This window comes from Onychomys torridus, chromosome 17 (assembly GCF_903995425.1).
Source record: "Onychomys torridus chromosome 17, mOncTor1.1, whole genome shotgun sequence".
Lineage (NCBI taxonomy): Eukaryota > Metazoa > Chordata > Mammalia > Rodentia > Cricetidae > Onychomys > Onychomys torridus.
In genome coordinates this window covers 8,309,755-8,326,766 of record NC_050459.1, presented here as the reverse complement: position 1 = coordinate 8,326,766, position 17,012 = coordinate 8,309,755, and the positions used below count along the sequence as shown (strand labels likewise).

At 47.8% G+C, this 17,012-nt stretch overlaps 1 protein-coding gene across 2 annotated transcripts in view; it reads left to right on the top strand.

Annotated features, from left to right (window-relative positions):
* Positions 1 to 17,012, top strand: part of Col4a1 (collagen type IV alpha 1 chain) — a 120,532-nt gene that overhangs the window by 55,093 nt on the left and 48,427 nt on the right. For both annotated transcript variants that reach the window (XR_004943010.1, XM_036166642.1), the window contains exons 3-8: positions 14,551 to 14,640; positions 14,738 to 14,782; positions 15,817 to 15,861; positions 15,955 to 16,017; positions 16,458 to 16,511; positions 16,594 to 16,620. Coding sequence is in view for 1 of the 2 variants with exons in the window: in XM_036166642.1 (XP_036022535.1) it covers positions 14,551 to 14,640; positions 14,738 to 14,782; positions 15,817 to 15,861; positions 15,955 to 16,017; positions 16,458 to 16,511; positions 16,594 to 16,620 (324 nt within the window). In the remaining variant the exon portion in view is untranslated. The remainder of the gene's footprint in view (positions 1 to 14,550; positions 14,641 to 14,737; positions 14,783 to 15,816; positions 15,862 to 15,954; positions 16,018 to 16,457; positions 16,512 to 16,593; positions 16,621 to 17,012) is intronic.

Genomic DNA, 17,012 nt, shown 5'->3' with positions numbered 1-17,012 from the left:
CTAACCCACAGCCAATCCTCAGTAGTGTGATATCCTGTGGCTTTAGCAGCCTGGTGTTTCACATGAGGCCACACTGTGGGACAGGCATTAGCAGCTCTTGTCTTGGCTAGCCATGGCCAAGTTACTGTATTTTCTTTTTGTATATGTGAGTCCAGCACAACACTGGCTGACAGGAAAAGAGTTTTTAAAAGAGACAAAATGAGGTTTTTATGTTTTGATTAAAGAGCAAAGACTTAGCATAAGTCCCAGCAAATGAAAATGCCACTGGATTTCCCTCTTGCCTGTTGGTTGCTGTCACGAGTACACGGCGTATACTTCCAGGCAGCAGTCAGGCTAATGATGAAGTTGGAGCATGGGTGTCAGGAGCTACATCCTCAGAATGACATTCCCAGAGCCCCCGGGTCCTTGTGACGTGGTGGGGCACAGTGGGCAGCTAAACAAGGAGATAGTTAGTCAGAGCTAATGAGCAGACCAGATGACTTTGGGGAAGTGGTCTCTCTTGTGTTTTCCCGGTTTGGCAAACCCATTATGATGTCAAAGGCTCACCTCCGCTCCATGTCCGCATATGGTCTAGCATACCTCCTGGCTAGCTGTATAATTTTATAATGGTATAATGCTTATCTGGCCCCACATTCGATCAACTCAGTTTCTTCCCATGTGGTTCTGAGGTGAGGAGGTGGAGGTGTTTTGGGGCGGGAGGGGCCTGATGTCTAACGCACCGCAAGGAGGCTGCTCCTGGCATCAAGTCCCTCAGTAGAGTGAGTCCCCTGTTCGTCCTGCTTATAGACCCATCTGCTAGTAAAGGAAGGGTGCTTTCAGAAATGGTTGCTGGCTGGGACTTTCTCACATTTCCTGGGATCACGAAGGCTTGTCCAGTGTCCTGCCGAAGCATGTCCCATCTAGAGGTCAGCTCGTGGCTCTGGGTGAGAGGTTCATGGCTCTTGAAGTGGCGTGAACTCCAGGGACTAAATTACCTGGCTCCAGGATTGATTTGGACATGGTTTCCTCTGGAAGATGGGCCCTCTGAGCCAGAAGGTTTCTGAGCACCCCGGCCTTCTCTTCTCCCCTCTGTGGGGTCTCTGTGCTCCCGGCGCTGGTTCCTAAGGCAGGTGGTCCTTACCAGATAGCCATAGTGGAAGAAGTCACCTGGCAAATGGTACCGAGATGCTCCAAGCGGGACCTGATGCTCGGGCTCTGAGCAGAAGCAACCACTGGAGAACTAGTACCTCAGTGCGAACGGATAGGATAGAGCTGTGGAGGCGGTCCAGCTGTGCACTCACACCCCTGAAACACGGCAGTGTGCTCGGGCATGGCACGTGAGTGGCCTCATTCGCTTCTCCGCTGCATGCCAAGTTTACCCTCATGGTGGAAGGCTCCATCTCCATTGTGGGAGCTGGCTTTACAGCAGGAATGTCTTGTCCCACTCTCCTGTGTCACGCTGATCTACTCAGACCCTCATTTTATGGGTGAAAAGAAGGGCCCTGATGACTCTTATCCCTAGACTCTTCTAACACTTTGGAATGCTGTGATATTTTCTCCAGAACCCCTCCTACTGGTTTATCTTATAAACAATAATCATGATTCATCCCCGTGGGTGATGCGGGTGGTGCTCTTCACTCTGTCTCCTGCTGATAAGGATTAGGAGCCCCAGGGGGTTGGTGTCTTGCTCAGAGGTCCTTGGTGCAGAGAGAGGTCCATACTGTCCATTCCTGGACCACACACGGCGCTGGGAAAAGGCTGGTAGGCAGCAACCCACAGCCTAGTTCTGGAGGGTGCCCTCCTCCTGGGCTCACCATCCTGCCTTACACTGGGGACACTTACTTCTTCCAGAGACAAAGAGGGACAATTAATTGAGCATCTTCATTGCCAGGGCAGAAGCAATACACAGTTGAGGGGACTTCCAGCCGAGCTAACCATAACATTCTAGCATCTGATTGAGGTTAAAGTGAGTGATGTTTTTCTTTTTCATGGGTCTTTGATGTCTTGTCTCTATTGAGGAGCAACATACTTTGGGGCCCTGGTGATTCCAAGGCCTGATGCTACCGACTGAGGCCTGAGATGGTGTTGGTTTGTGGGGAATTTTACAGGCTTGTTTCCTGGGCCCCAGACCATCTCTTTACCTTTCTTTATAACAGTCTCTCCTGTTCCTCCCTGAGTTACTAGATCTTTCCCAACCTTCTTTCCTTCCTTTGCCTGCTCACAGCCCAGGTTCACCTGGTCTAGTTCCCAGTATTCCAGAATTCCTTCCTTGCTCCTGACCTGTGGCTGAGGGCAGAAGAATGGGGTGAACACCAACTGGGTGGGGAACCCCAGAGCTGTAAGTCAGTTCTGTGAGGTGAATATCAGAAAAGGGGATCAGGGACCCTGACATCTTATGTAGTATCAGGATTGTTTTCTTTGTCTTAGTCTGTTTGGGATGTCGTAACAAAACACCCGACACCAAATGACTTATAAACATAGTTCTGGAGGCAGGAAGTCTGAGATCAGGGATTCCTTGTCTGCTGATGGCCTGCTTCCTCACAGACAGGTGTTGCTTCTGAGAGTGTTGATTCTCCCCTGACCCCACCACCTTCCCACCACCTCTTCTTCAGACCACCTCCTGGGGACTAGAACTCGACACAGGAATCCTGCATTCAGAAGCGAGGTCCACCTGGGGAAGGCGGTGCCCGTCATCACTGCACCTGTACCCTAAGGTGGACAGTGCAGAGAGAGCAGCTGTGTTTGCAGCCAGGTGTGGACCTCTCCGGCTCCTACATTCCTTCCTGGTGACTCACAGGAAAGATCCGTGACCTCTCAGGTCACTCCTGTCTGTCTTGGTGTCAGAGAAGACTTTTGAGCACTGGCCTGCCCAGTGTTTTATCAGCAAGGGGAACTGGAATGTGGTGGCTTGCAGGACTCTTGAGCTGACTTGAGGCTGAGGGAGGTCAGCTGTGATGGTGATTTTTTAAGTGGACATTTCCTCAGGGTCAAATGCTTTTCCAGTGATGTGTTCTGGGAAAAGGGCCCTGTGATTCAGCAGTATTTACCAGTGAACCTTCATCATTCATTCATCTTGCAAGCTCTGAAGTGAAGTGTCCGGAGCTGCTGACGTCTGGGTGGCTTCCTTCTCTTTGGCCTGAGTGACGCCTGACGGGGAGCCCTGTCCCGACTCCTAATCTGCTTAGGTCTCCATGTTTTATCTTCCAAATACTTTTCCTCAGAGATGGGAAGTGACTTCTGGGATTCAAAGGAAGTATTTAAATCTAGCTCAACTTCTTTCAGTGACGTTTCTAATTGTCCTTCATCTGGAGGGAGTTTGTCAGGAGTGTTAGGTAAGGACCAGGAGCTAAGGAGAAGGGTAGGTTCTAGGTCATGAGCATGGGAGTGGACAGAGCCATAGTCCTTTGCATGTCACCTGTGAGCTCGTGTGTGCGTGTTCTAGGCCCACAATGTGTGTCTTTCATTTGTTTACCCAGCCTGGGACTATGCATGTGCATTCTTTTTTGGTTTTTCGAGACAGGGTTTCTCTGTGTAGCTTTGCGCCTTTCTTGGAACTCACTCAGTAGCCTAGGCTGGCCTCGAACTCACAGAGATCCACCTGCCTCTGCCTCCCAAGTGCTGGGATTAAAGGCGTGCGCCGCCACCGCCTGGCATGTGCATTCTTTAGGGCGTATTTCACTCAATGTCCCAGATAAAGAAAGAGGGGGGATAGAGATACATACATACATAGATAGATGGATGGAAGGATGGATAGGTAGATGATAGTTAGACAGCCAGCTAGCCAGCCAGTGCTGACATCAAGACAGGGTCTAGACTTCTAGACAGCTTATATAAGCTTGGACCTTATTATGCACATCCTATGTTGCTTCCAGCCACATGAGCACCCACCGCAGGTGAAGTCGGCTTTCTAAGGGCATTTGCCTGCACAGTGACAGATGTGCCATGCACATGCTTGGGACACTTTGCACCCTGTCCAGCGTTTTGCTGCTGAAGTCTTTACAGTGAGCGAGGCACTTAATCACACGGTTCATAAAGTAGCTGTTCAAGGACAGGGGAGGGGCGTGAGCTTGTCATTTCTGTATGACCCGCTGTTGCTGCGGCGTCTCTAAGGACTCTGGAGGATGGACAGGCCCTGAGTGTCTCCATTGGTGTGCAAGTCTATGTGTGAGCTCAGGGGTTCCAGAAAGTGAGCAACTGTAGACCTGGGAGACAAAGGGCGGGGTGGGGGTGGGGGGTGGGGGTGGGGATCGTTTGGGTTCTTGGCTAATGAGTCTTCTCAGCTGCAGGGTCCGCTCCTCAGACCTTGGACCCTTGGATCGAGGCGCTGTGCTGGCAGCTGGCTTCCCTCTGTGCCGGCTTCTCCCCTTCCCCCTCCGTCCCTCTAACGTAGCTGCAGTTGGTCATCTACCCTCTAATCTTTTTTTTGAATAGCAAATTAAATGGGAAAATGTCATGGTTTTATACTGTACCATCCATAATCTATTTTATGGGAAAGTTACTGCCTCATAATTAGCAAACTGTAATGAAATTCATTTCCACATCTTGGTTACTAGCCAAAGAACTTAACATTTAATCTATGAGTATTAAGCAATTAAGAACATAAAAGCAGGAAATGATACTATAAATTTAGTATGACTTTACAAACCTCTATAAAATAAGCCGAGTAAAAATGGCACAAAGAGTTTACATTTAAATTTTTATTATTTGTTATGTAATTGGGCCAGAGCCTGGCTTCAAGTGTGCCTCCCTTCAGCGTCTAAAGACATGTATGTCGATTTTGAGACGCAGTGAAATGACCCGCTCAGGAAAGCCGTTTTCGGGTGCTGAGGCCCCTCTCATCTTGCCATTCTGTACTGATATGGCTTCTTCTTTCTTCACGTACATTTAAATCAAGATTGTTTTGATCCCACGCAAAAAGATCTAGAAGCCCAGCTTCTTGCTTTGTTTCCTGAGTGCCTGTGGTCTGAAGGAGCTGGGATGTTAGGGAAAATCCCTTTATGTGCTGGCTCAGGTTCTTTTGACAGTGGCTTCCCCGGTTCACGAGGCTGGACCCTGTGAATCCACAAGCTCAGCCAAGGCTACCCCATATTAAAGGGAGAATTGAGGTTGGGGATTTAGCTCAGTGGTAGAGCACTTGCCTAGCAAGCGCAAGGCCCTGGGTTCGATCCTCAGCTCAAAAAAAAAAAAAAAAAAAGTTAAGGGGAGAGTTGACTGCTCTCATTTTTACCCACTTGAGGAAGCCCTTTATCTTTCAGATTTGGGGTGTGGTTAGTGGAGTCTGAAACCACACTGGATCCCGGGGGGAAATGGGTCTGGTGCTGAAAATTGCCTGATAACTTGCCGAGGGACAGAAGTTAACGATGGACTCGGAGCTCGAACGCCATCAGATCTGTGTGGGCTGCAGCATGAGTCCTGGGACCTCATTAGGGGATGCGCTGGTGTGTAGCAGCCTTACAAACAGGAAGTAACCGAATACTTGCTCAAATTTGACCCTTGGAATACTGCTGCCAGGTCAGCCAGGCAGGGTGGGCATCTATTTACCCATGGGAAAACTGATTTTTAGAGACTCCAATTGGTTGGCATTGGAGCCGAGACCATAGTCTTCTCTGTGTGTTGAGGTTTTCCCCTATCAGAGCAAGTTGTGAAGGCCTGCTCACTCCTGGAACATGGCTGCCTGCCCTTTGCAGTCCAGGCTGAAAGGCCAGGCTCCTGGCCTACATCTTTGCGTTATATTGTTTTCTTGTTTTTCTAGTAAACATTTTATATACCCTAAGTTACTTTTTAGGATATCTGGCAAGTTCCCTCCTGTTTAATTCCAAAGACTGTCGTGTGCTTTCATATTATTAGTTATAGATGTTACTCTCAGGGTTGGGTCCTCTCTCCTCCCCTCTCCTCCCCTCCCCTCCCCTCCTCTCTCCTCCCCTCCCCTCCTCTCCCCTCTCCTCCTCTCCCTTCCCTTCACTTCTCCTTCCTCCCTATCCTTTTCTTTCTGAGACAGTTTCTTGTAGCCTTGAACTCCAGATTCTGCCTGCTTGGGTTCCGGCTATGTGGACCGAGCCTGGTTTGTCAGGATATTTATTTCGTTGTTATTGTTCATGTTTTCTGTTACCACAGACAAAAAAGCCATGGCCAGACTGTGGCATTTCCTGACATTTATATGTCCTACTTTTGTTTCAAGACCCCGTCACACCCACACACACTCTCAAGTTAACGTCTTCACCCTCCAAGGGCTACTTAGGAACAGAGGGTATTTTTCAAATTTCCCGTTAACGCAGAACACACTCTTTAAATTGTTGGTTCAGATATAACAAAGACAAGCAAACTTATCTTTATGGGCAAAAGATTTATTATTTTTTTTTCCTTGTCTGAACTCAGGAAAGATCTAACCCCCTGTGAAATCTTGTTAACAATTATCTATGCTCTTGAAGTCTCAGCCCTTCCCTAAACAAATCCCCCATTAAGCCAGAGCACAGAATTTTGGTCATTTTCCTGGAACTTGGGAAAAGAGGGGCAGGCGCATTGCCAACAGAATGTGACATCTGGTAGTTCTGGGCAGCCCTCGAGGACCATCAGCTCTTATGGCCCAGATCAGGAGCAAGTCCAGCATTCCTCTCACATCTACCTTATTCTTTCAGGACAGCCTTCATCAAAGGAAGAGTATTCTGGGGGGGTTAGTAGTAAAAAGTCAGAGCTGGGGTAGTTCAGTGTCCCCTGGACTGGGGGCTAAGGGAACACTTATGGGGTGTCTGCAGCATTGCTTTACTGTCTACACCAAGGTGCCTTCTTGCTGTGTGCCCTGGCCTCCCCAGAGTGACCGCCTGGGTGGGGTGAACTTAGTGTAGCATCTGATGCTATTCCCTGCCCACCTGAAAGACCCCACCAGGGAACTTTGTGCCAGAGAAAGAACGTGGGATGGTGTCACAAATCAGGACAGAACAAAGCAATTAGAACATAGCCTTTACTTACCTCACTCTGGGTTTTGTTCAGTGTGATGGGCTGCCACTGTGGACTCAGGAACTCCCTGTGCCCCCTTGGTACCCATTTGTATGACTGAATTACATTCTGTGCCCTGCACTAGTACCATACCATCATTTAACAAACCAGATCTTCTCAGTTTACAAAGTCGATGCAAAAGCCAAACTAAGAAATACCCACGATGCAAAGTGGAAGGGACCAGCAGGAGGAAAGGGGGCAAGAATGGGGACTGGGAGGAGTGGATCTCTTCATTCAGTACAATTAATATTCACCAGGAAAACCAGAGGAATCCATAGTTCATGATGCTTCTACAGTTATAGCGTCTTGTTGCTTTATTGCCCCAGTCTTTAGGCTTTTCATTTCATAAATTTTCAATTCTAATTTAAGTTCTTTTCTGGACAATTCTACCTCTTAGGTCTTTGTTGAACTTTTTCTCTGTGGTGCTCTTGAATGTGTGTATATATGCACATGCATGCACATATGGGTACAGAGGAGAGACAGGGTCTCACATAGCCAAGGCTCACATGGAGCTCCTCTTGCCTCTGCCTCCTGCAACTGCACCCAACTTATGATGCACTCTTGCTGTGTTAACAGCCTGGATCTACTGAAGATGTGTAGATCCAGTGCGCCCTCTGGTGGTCAGATTGAGAGCCACAGAGGACCAGCTGCCCAAGAGAGAGAGAAGTTTCCTGAAGTCTGCTGTGTCTAGACTTCTCTAAGGAGGAGACATTTAGTTGGGATCCCTTTGCGTGTCCAAGGGGTGGATGCCACTGCCCTGCAGGTAAAGCTTCCTGGAGCTACCTGTGTCAGGGGGCCAGAGAGGGGCTGGGGTGAAAGGTCTCTGGCATCTACTGAAAGCCGTGGAGGAGGGGGCAAGTGTGTAGCTCAGATCCCAAGGCTGAGCAAATAGAAACTCTGCAGGTGTGGGACCTCCTCTGGTTTTCATGAGCTTCTGGCTGAAGGCCAAAGACAGGCAGGGAAGAGCCCACAGCACCTGGTGAGCACAGAGGCAGCCTCCTGCCTCCAGTCTGGGGACCTGCTTCAGGGAATGTAGGACTGCCGCACGGAAGGATATTACAGAGCGCTGCACGCGCGCGATGTCTGCATCTGCATGCTAGTCATTCGCCAGCACTCCATTCTTCTGCTGCTGCTTTTTCCCCCTCCGTCAGTGACCTCCTTCGTGGGAAAGTTTTGACTTGTCTGTGATAAGAGGGTATTTGCAGCTCTTGGTTGTTCCTGTGCTGAGTGAATGGTTCACTGTATCTCTTCACTACCTTTGCTGTGGTGAGCCCCACGGTTAACTTGCTAGCAGTGTTGAGGTCCATGTTGCACCCTGTGAGCTTAGCATGGTAGACCTGACACTTACTGAAACGGAACTGAGGGGCTGCCCCGAGTACAGAAGTCCTCCCCTTGTCTCAGCTGTTCTCAGCTGTTCTCTGCTGTGTGGCTTCTGTCCTCTCTCCCTACAGCAGTGCAGTGTCAAACACATGGCATGCAGGGAGCTCCCAGAGGGGCCCTGTCACAGGAGCTTTTCCATGACCCGGTGACACAGATTACAGTCTGCCTACAACTTTCCCAGCAGTATCGCATTCCGGAAACGGTCCTGCAGATGCCTGTTTGGCTAGGCTCAAGGGATTGAACTTGTGGAATTTTGGCTAAGCACCGTGGTCCTCCATTGACCGTGGTCCCCCATTGACCATGGCCCAGCATCCCAAATAGCTTCCCAGTAACCACATGCACTGGGAGCTATGGACAAACAATGCACAGCTTTTATCTCTCAGCTCTGTCCAGCCTTGTGTGGAAAGTAGCATCTCAGGGCACCAGATGACAGAGGGACACAGCTGGCTCAAAATCATGTCCAGGGTAGAGATTTTCCTGTTCCTGCTTATCTGGGAGCAGAGGCATCAGCCAGGTGCTAATGGGGCCTCAAGGGCTAAGCCTGTGCCAGGAACCTGGGCTCTATCCTGCCCACGATTTTTCAACATGTGAAGATTGTAGGATGTGTTCATGTCCTTGCCCCTTACATGGGGTACGCCATGCTATTGGTTATCCCATATTCCTGTCTCCTACATGCCAAACACTAACTGAACAACTTGTCAAAGAAGAGGTAGAGGGTGGATTGCACTCTTCAATCATCCAGTTCCCTGCATTTCCTATGAAAACCCATGGAGATTGTCCTACCCAAGTTTTGCTCCAGGTATAAGCAAACATCTTTGCACGTGCTGTGGTTCCCTTGAAGATCCATGGTCCTATTGTTTAGAATGTGAAAATTCTGTTAAAGTTTGATTGAAACAGGGGTACTGGATCAGCCATTGAAACAGTCATAATTTATCCACTTAAAAATTTATTTCTCAGAGAACAGAACAGTCACTAGATATAGAGGCTAGAAAATAGTAGCACACACACCTTTAATCCTAGCATTCCAGAGGCAGAGATCCGATTGGACCTCTGAGTTCAAGGCCACACTGGAAACAGCTAGGTGTGGTGACTATCACACCTTTAATCCCAGGAAATGATGGCAGAAAGCAGAAAGGTATATAAGGTGTGAAAAACCAGGAACTAGAGCTGGTTAAGCTTTTAGGCTTTTGAGCAACAGCTCAGCTGAGATCCATTTGGATGAGGACTAAGAGGCTTTCAGTCTGAGGAAACAGGATCTGCTGAGGAACTGGCGAGGTGAGGTAGCTGTGGCTTGTTCTGCTTCTCTGACCTTCCATCATTCACCACTCCCCGCCCCCCAAATTATTTCATATATGCTAAATTAAAAAATATTTGGTTTAATGTATGAATAAGTGCATTTTGCCTGCGTGTCTGTAGGTCTGCTACATGTGTGTCCAGTGTCCAGCCGGCCAGAAGAGAGCATCTAATCTCCTGAAATTACAGATGGTTGTGAGCCACCATGTTGGTGCTGGGAACCAAACCCTGTCCTCTGCAAAAGCAGCCAGTGCTCTTAACCACTGAGCCGTCTCTACAGCCTCTTAGATAACTATTGTAGACGCAGAATTTTAACTCATCATGCAGGATGAACTCATTATGTAGCCCAGGCTAGTGTCCATCCTCCTGCCTCAGTTTCCTGAGTGCTAGAATTACAGCAGTCATACCCCTGTCCATCATGATTGCTTTTGATAATAGGGTCTTTTCTGTGGCCGTTCACTTTAGAAACATTTACCTTCATTCTACTTTTTGTGTTTTGGTAATTATTTCTTGAATTTAGACATTCCCTACTCTTTCAACCTCGAGTGTTTAGGTACTTCTTATGCGACTTTCTGGCTGATACTTGAGTTGAATCTTAATCTCGTTTTATAGCTTTGAGGAGGGACGTGATTAGGTATCACAAAGGAGCCCTTTCTTTCCACGTTTTACGAGACCCTTATGTGCTTGCTGTAGATAATACGGTAAGCAAACATTTTCAGTTCCTCCCGCATGAAGCTCTGTGTCCAGCCTAATTTGGAATGGCTGATGTCAGCGCTGAGAAGGCTCTGCTTGCCTCCTTCCTTCATCTTCATAAACAATGGCATTTTGTTTCACCGCTTCAAGTCCTGAGCTTTGCTGGAAAGCATAGCCATAATGGCTTTCCTTGCTGTATACAGCCTTTCTTTATACAGATACAGACTGGATTTAAAATTCCATATATAGTTAAAATGACTTTGGGGCTAGAGAGGATGAGTTTTTTCCTTGATGCATACTATTGGTCCATACTTATTAGGCACGGTGGCATAATTTGATGGCTGCATTTGGTGTGTACCAGGCAGGTTAGATCAAGGTGGCCGGCGTCTCCCAGTCATCTCTTGTTTTAGTGCTGAAGATCTACACGTTCTGTCTTCGACAATTCCTTACAACAGTGAAGTCACACAGTATGGCCACATCGAGGCTTTTGTGTAATATTTTACAAGCTTCTCTTGACAGCTGTCTATCTCTTCCTTCATCGCTGGGATTAGAACCCAGGGATCCACATGCAAATGCTCGGGTGCTAAGCTATACCCCCAGCTCCTCAGCCTTAGTGTTGCTCACCATTGTGATGGTAGACCATAGTTGTGGCGGTCAGTTGTGCCTGGGACGAACTGAGTGGCCACCCTGTCCGTTGGCTCTGCCTGCAGTGCATTGTGGGAGCTGGCTGACAGGCGCTCTTCCTCTCCCACTCTGCATTTGGCCTTGAGCTTAAGGGTGGTCACAGCTGGAGTACTGCCCACCGCAGCTGCAGAATCTGGCTCGGAAACTCCTGGCATTGATGGCCCTTGCACGGCATGTCCGGCTCTCTTCTCTTCCCTCTTTCCCAGTGGAAATCTGCTAGAGGCAGGGACGGAGCCATTTGGCTTGAGTGCAGCGTGCACTGAGTGCCAGCTCATTGTATGGTTGCATGGGCGCTCGTCCCTTCTATCTGTTCTGTCTCTGTCCTCATGGTTGTCCTAGGGTGGACACTGGGCATCCCGTTATGAACGTATGGTTTTTACTAGAAAAAAGCAGCACAATTTAAAATACGGAGAATAGCGAAAAGCTAGAAAAAAGCAGCACAATTTAAAACACGGAGAATAGCGAAAAGCTTGTGGAGGGAGAAGTCACTTCCTTTTTAGTTGATTTCAAAACTCTTGGGAGATGCAGTTGCTTAAGCACTTTAGCGATATTTGGGGAAGAATGTGTCCTTGTGTGGAGGCCAGTCTGGGAATACAGAATTTCTTTTCTGTTCCCAGGAGTGTGAGGGGTCACCAGTGACATGTGACCAGTCGGTTCAGGATGGGTGTCGAACTTTTCCTACAGTGTGAACGTAAGAGGGTCTGTTTCACTGGCTGACATCATGCTGTGGGTTCGTTTAATATGCTACTGGGAACCAGCTTGCTCTAGTGACCTAGATAAGGAAAGGCCTGGGGTGGGCTGACTTCATTTCTAATTCTGGGTCAGAGCTGACTCAGTGAAAATCTGGTAGGAATCAGTTCGTCTGGCTCCCGTCCCCACTGCGCTCATTCCATGATTAAAATGAGAAATAAAAAAAATCTTATCTCTGTTGGTCTTCTGGTGATACTGCCAATATCAATTAAGTACTAAAAATACTCCGCAGACACACTAGAAAGTCCTCCAATGGCATGCCCTTCTCTTCCTCCATGGCTCCTGTTGGGCTATTTGAGGAGATACAATTCAATTTTGATTTTATGATTTTTTTTATTATGTTGGGGGCCAGCTGTTCACAGTTTAGTTGTATTCTATTTTGAGCAGCACTTTTTGACATCTGAAAATGGGATACTCCAGTTTGGTGATCTGAATCGAATGACAGCGTCTTTGCAGTCAGCATTTCCTGTGGTTGCATGGTGCCACCATCGTGACAGTTGAGGGGAATGTGTCTGTTTCACCCTGCATTTGGACAAGACTTAGAGGTCTCCTTCCTCAGCACTCACCAGACATCCAGGAGAAGGATTCAGCGTCCAGGTCAAACCTCATTCGAGAGCACATAGTGTGCTTGAATCGGCTCCTTCTAGTAGATTCCATTGATGCTGGCCCAAGAGTGCTTCCAAAGTATCGGAATTTGCTAAATCCCCTCTCCTTTGAATGTTAAAATACTGCCCCTTACTAGTCAGAGGCAATTTCTAGACTTCTGGCTTCGGCTCCAGTGAAATGTACCCATGAAAGCCAGGGGTCACTACCACACTTCTGTATTTATAAAGACCTGGAGGACTGGTGAGACACTTGGCACTGCCAGGACTGCTGGACAGTTTGGAGGAAAGAGCACTGAGTCCTAAGCAATCATGCTGGCCAGCTCTGAGGTGCCATCTGCTTTGAAGTCAGCTCTAACAGGTTACCTGCAGCAGAGAGGATGGGCTTATGGTGTTTATTTTAATTGATAATCAAAATATGGCAATCTTTCTAGAACATCACTCCGTCAGGCCCCTTGCTCCTTTTGCTACAGAATGCACACTGTTTCTGGGGTCACAGGCTGGTCCCTCCTTCCTGTGTGTTCTCACCTCACCGGTGCTTCTTTTCTGCTTGGTCTCCACCTCAAGGTCTGACACCCCGCCCAGCGCCCCTGGGCCTTTCTCGAACCCGTATTTCCCAGTGCTCTGATTCCTTTTGTCTCTCCCCATGCTTATTTCACGCATCTTTGGCAGGCCAGCCGAAGGTCCAGAGTCTCACAGTTTTTTCTAACCATTCTCTGTTCTTTCCCAGTGTTTCCCAGCCCTTGTCAGACATTTGTACCGTGAATGATAGTCCTTATTTGAAACATCCCGTCTCTTATTTCTTTTCTGGGTTGGGGCAGAGGCCACCAGTAAATTTTGATCTTTGCTTTGAAAAGTTTACTTTTGAAAAGGAGCAGGATCCAAGCCCACTATCAATTGATCATTTGTGTGCTGAGATCAGAACTTGGACTCTGATTGTCAGTATTTCTGAGAGATCACAACAGGTCATCTATTGATAACAAAAAGGGGGTTGGGGTTAGCTCAGTGGTAGAGCGCTTGCCTAGCAAGTGCAAGGCCCTGGGTTCGATCCCCAGCTCAAAAACAAAAACAAAAACAAACCAAAAGGGTGCCAATATAATCAACTCACTGAAAGAAATCTTAATTACTTTTAGTTTATAGACTTTGCATATTATATAGCTCTTAGTATGTATAAAACATTGTGTTAGGTGTTAAATATTAAGAACTTAACATAGAGCACCTGGAGAGGCTTCATTATCCATTCTCACACTTGTGGTGGACTCTTACAATGTTGAGTGGTACTGAGAAAGGCTTATACTTTAGTCCATTTCCTTTGGCAAAGCAGCCAGTAGGCTGAGCAGATTGGTGGGTAGATGGATGGATGGAGAGATGGATAAATGTGTACATGGGTGGGAAGATGGATGGCTTATTGGATGTATGTGTAAATGGGTGGTGAGTAGGTGAGGATGTGGGTGTGTGAGGTAGGCAGATATGTGAATGGATGGATATGGAAGGGTAAATGGAAGGGGAGATAGATGTGTGGACAGATGAGCGGGTGAGTGGATGGATGGATGGATGGATGGATGGGCAGATGGATGAGTGAATGGATGGATGGATGGGTGGGTGGTTAGATGGGTAGATGGGTGGGTGGGTAGATGGGTAGATGATGGATGGATTGATGGATGGATGGATAGATGATGGATATAGGATGAGTTGGTAGGTAGGTGAGATTTGTTGTTAGATTTGACTGCTCTGATTGGGAGGTTGATGAGTTGTACCATGTGTCACCTGAAAGCTGGTGACTCCAGGAAGCCAGTGATGTAGTTCCATCCAAGGCCACAAGCCTGAGAACCTGGGAACTGCTGGCAAAGTCTGTGAGTCTGAAGACCGGGAACCTGACTTGTCATGTCAAGGGCAGAAGAAGATTGGTGTCAGCCCAGAAGGCACCAAAATTGCCTTTTGCTCTGCTGTGACTCTGTTAGGGCCTCTGCTGGCTGATGTTCCAGCCTTCATCACTCAGAGGCAGGTCCTCCTCACTCTGCCTGAGATGCAGATACTGTTTTTAGAGCAACACCTTACAGGCACAGTCAGAGTTTTGGACTCTGCTACTTGGCCAAGTTAACACCCCCACCCACCGGTCACAGTTGACTGATCTTCTCTCACCCCTCCCCCGTCTGACTTCTGTGCTTTTCTGCAGGGAGAAAGAGGATTTCCAGGGTTACAAGGTGTCATTGGGTTTCCTGGAATGCAAGGACCCGAGGGACCTCATGGACCACCAGGACAAAAGGTGAGCTTGACTGGAATGGAAGAGGGCGGATTGCAGGTGTTTCCAGTCCTGTGACAGTGACAGGAGCCATCCTAATGGAACCTCTGTTCTGTTGTAGGGTGATGCTGGAGAACCTGGGCTTCCTGGCACCAAAGGGACAAGAGTGAGTACAGTGGCTGGTGACCCTGGGGACTGAGGCACCCAGAGCACAGAGCAACCTTCGCCCAGGGGCTGCCTTCCTTCCTTTCCTCTCTGCTCTCTCCTCGGCTTCTCCTTGCTACGTGGGCCACCACCCTTCTAACCTGTGGGCTGTCATGGGCCACCACCCTTCTAACCTGTGGGCTGTCATGGGCCACCATCCTTCTAACCTGTGGGATGTCGTGGGCCGTCACCTCTCTTACTTGTGGGCTGTCATGGGCCACCATCCTTCTTACCTGTGGGCCGCTACTGTATGTAAGCAGAATTCCTTTGCTGTATGAGCTTGCTCACTCCTGCTCATTCTTATTCAAGGGTCCCTTGTAGACATTTTAATTTGGGAGAGGGGGTGGTTAATTATCTGTACAAAGTCATGTGAAGGAGAAAGCATCATTGAATCTATAGAGACATTTTCAGAGCCCGGCTTGTTTATTTTCTCCACTGCGTTATTTCTGGAGAGTACAGATGATGCTCTGAGGCACTGAACACAGAAACATAGGGCTGTGTCTTGAAGGGTTTGGCTGTGGTTACATAGGGAAGAAGGAGGTGGGATAGTGTCTGTGGCACTCCTTGGCATTCCCATGGGTTCATGGGGCAGAGAGAGGGGAAACGTGGCCACTCTATGGATGTAGTCGACCGTACTTGACTGTTTAGGAATTAGATAAGGCCTCTCACTACAAATAAATTGGAGTTTATCCCACAAACACTTCTTCATAAAGTGTTTATGATTTTAACATGAATTAAACATTAATTTTAACTCATACTACAAGGGATTCAATGAGGACAATGTTATTTTGTGTGTTCACAGCCTCCATTTTAGAGGCAAGAAGTAGTGTTTTTCACAATTCCTTGAGGCCTGCACCTTTTGCTGGGTCTCTGCCTCCTTCCCAGAATGCTCTCTGCTCAGTGCTCATGTTCTAAGCATCTTTAACTGGGAAGGTATGACGTGGGCAATATGGCGTCCCTGTAGTTGGTTGAAAGGCTTTTGTTCTACCTTTACAGGGACCCCCTGGAGTAGCTGGCTACCCTGGCAACCCCGGACTTCCTGTATGTATACAAAGTACTCACATCGATTTCATGAAATATCCTACCACCTGGTGAGTTCCTCTTTTGCTGACTTCTTCGTTTGATTGATTGCAGGGTATTCCTGGCCAAGATGGTCCTCCAGGTCCTCCAGGTATCCCAGGATGCAACGGTACAAAGGTAGGCTGAAACCCGAGACCCTCCCTTGTGCATGTGTATGTAGCCTCACACAGGAGCATGGGGTTCAGTCACTGGGAAGTTACTTACCTGGAAGCTTGCTTTCTTGGATGAGAAAATGCAGTTTCCCCATGTTAAATATTAAATTAATATTAATATGAAATAACAGTTCCTTTCTACTTGAACGTTTTAGCCTAAAATTGCTCTATTAAAGATTTTACCTGGAATCAACTACTCAATCAAACCCAAATCTGCTGCCCTAAGTCTTTAGTTTCTGTCTTTCTTGCTGGGGAGTGTGGTGTTCCCTCTGTGAAATGGCACCCGGTGTCTCACTTGTAGCAGACCATGCATGCTGCTCCCAGAGCAGCTGGTGGGATGGTGATGTCTGTTGTGAAGTGTTGGGGTGTTGTGCATCTGTGTGTGACATTTTCCATCTCTCTTAGGGAGAGAGAGGGCCGCTTGGTCCTCCCGGCTTGCCTGGATTCAGCGGGAATCCTGTGAGTAGATGGTTGGTGCTCATCTCTTGCTACTGCTAATGTTTTTGGAGAGACAAAACTGATAGCTAAATTTCTTTTCTAGGGGCCACCAGGGTTACCAGGAATGAAGGTATGTTAAATTCAATTTAATTTTGTTCCATTTACCTGGTTTCCTCATAAATCGATTGAAAACACTCCAAACAAATGTCCTGAACTATGATATATGAAAAGGATGTATAAATCACACAGAAAGACTTAGGTGAGCGTGCTGTGAGCCACATGAAGAATTCAGGAAGTGATTCTGGCGTCGGCCGCTGGGATTCATTGGCCAACCTGCCTGGTCTACTTGGTGAGCTCTAGGCCAGTGGAAGAAAAAAGAAAAAACAACACAACACAACAAACAAAAAACCCAGAAACAAACAAAAACTAAGCTTGATGGTTCCTGAGGAACAACCTTCAAAGTTGTCTTGTGTCTCCCCAGCTCCCCAGATCTAAGTCCCACCCCAGTACTGAGTGGATTCC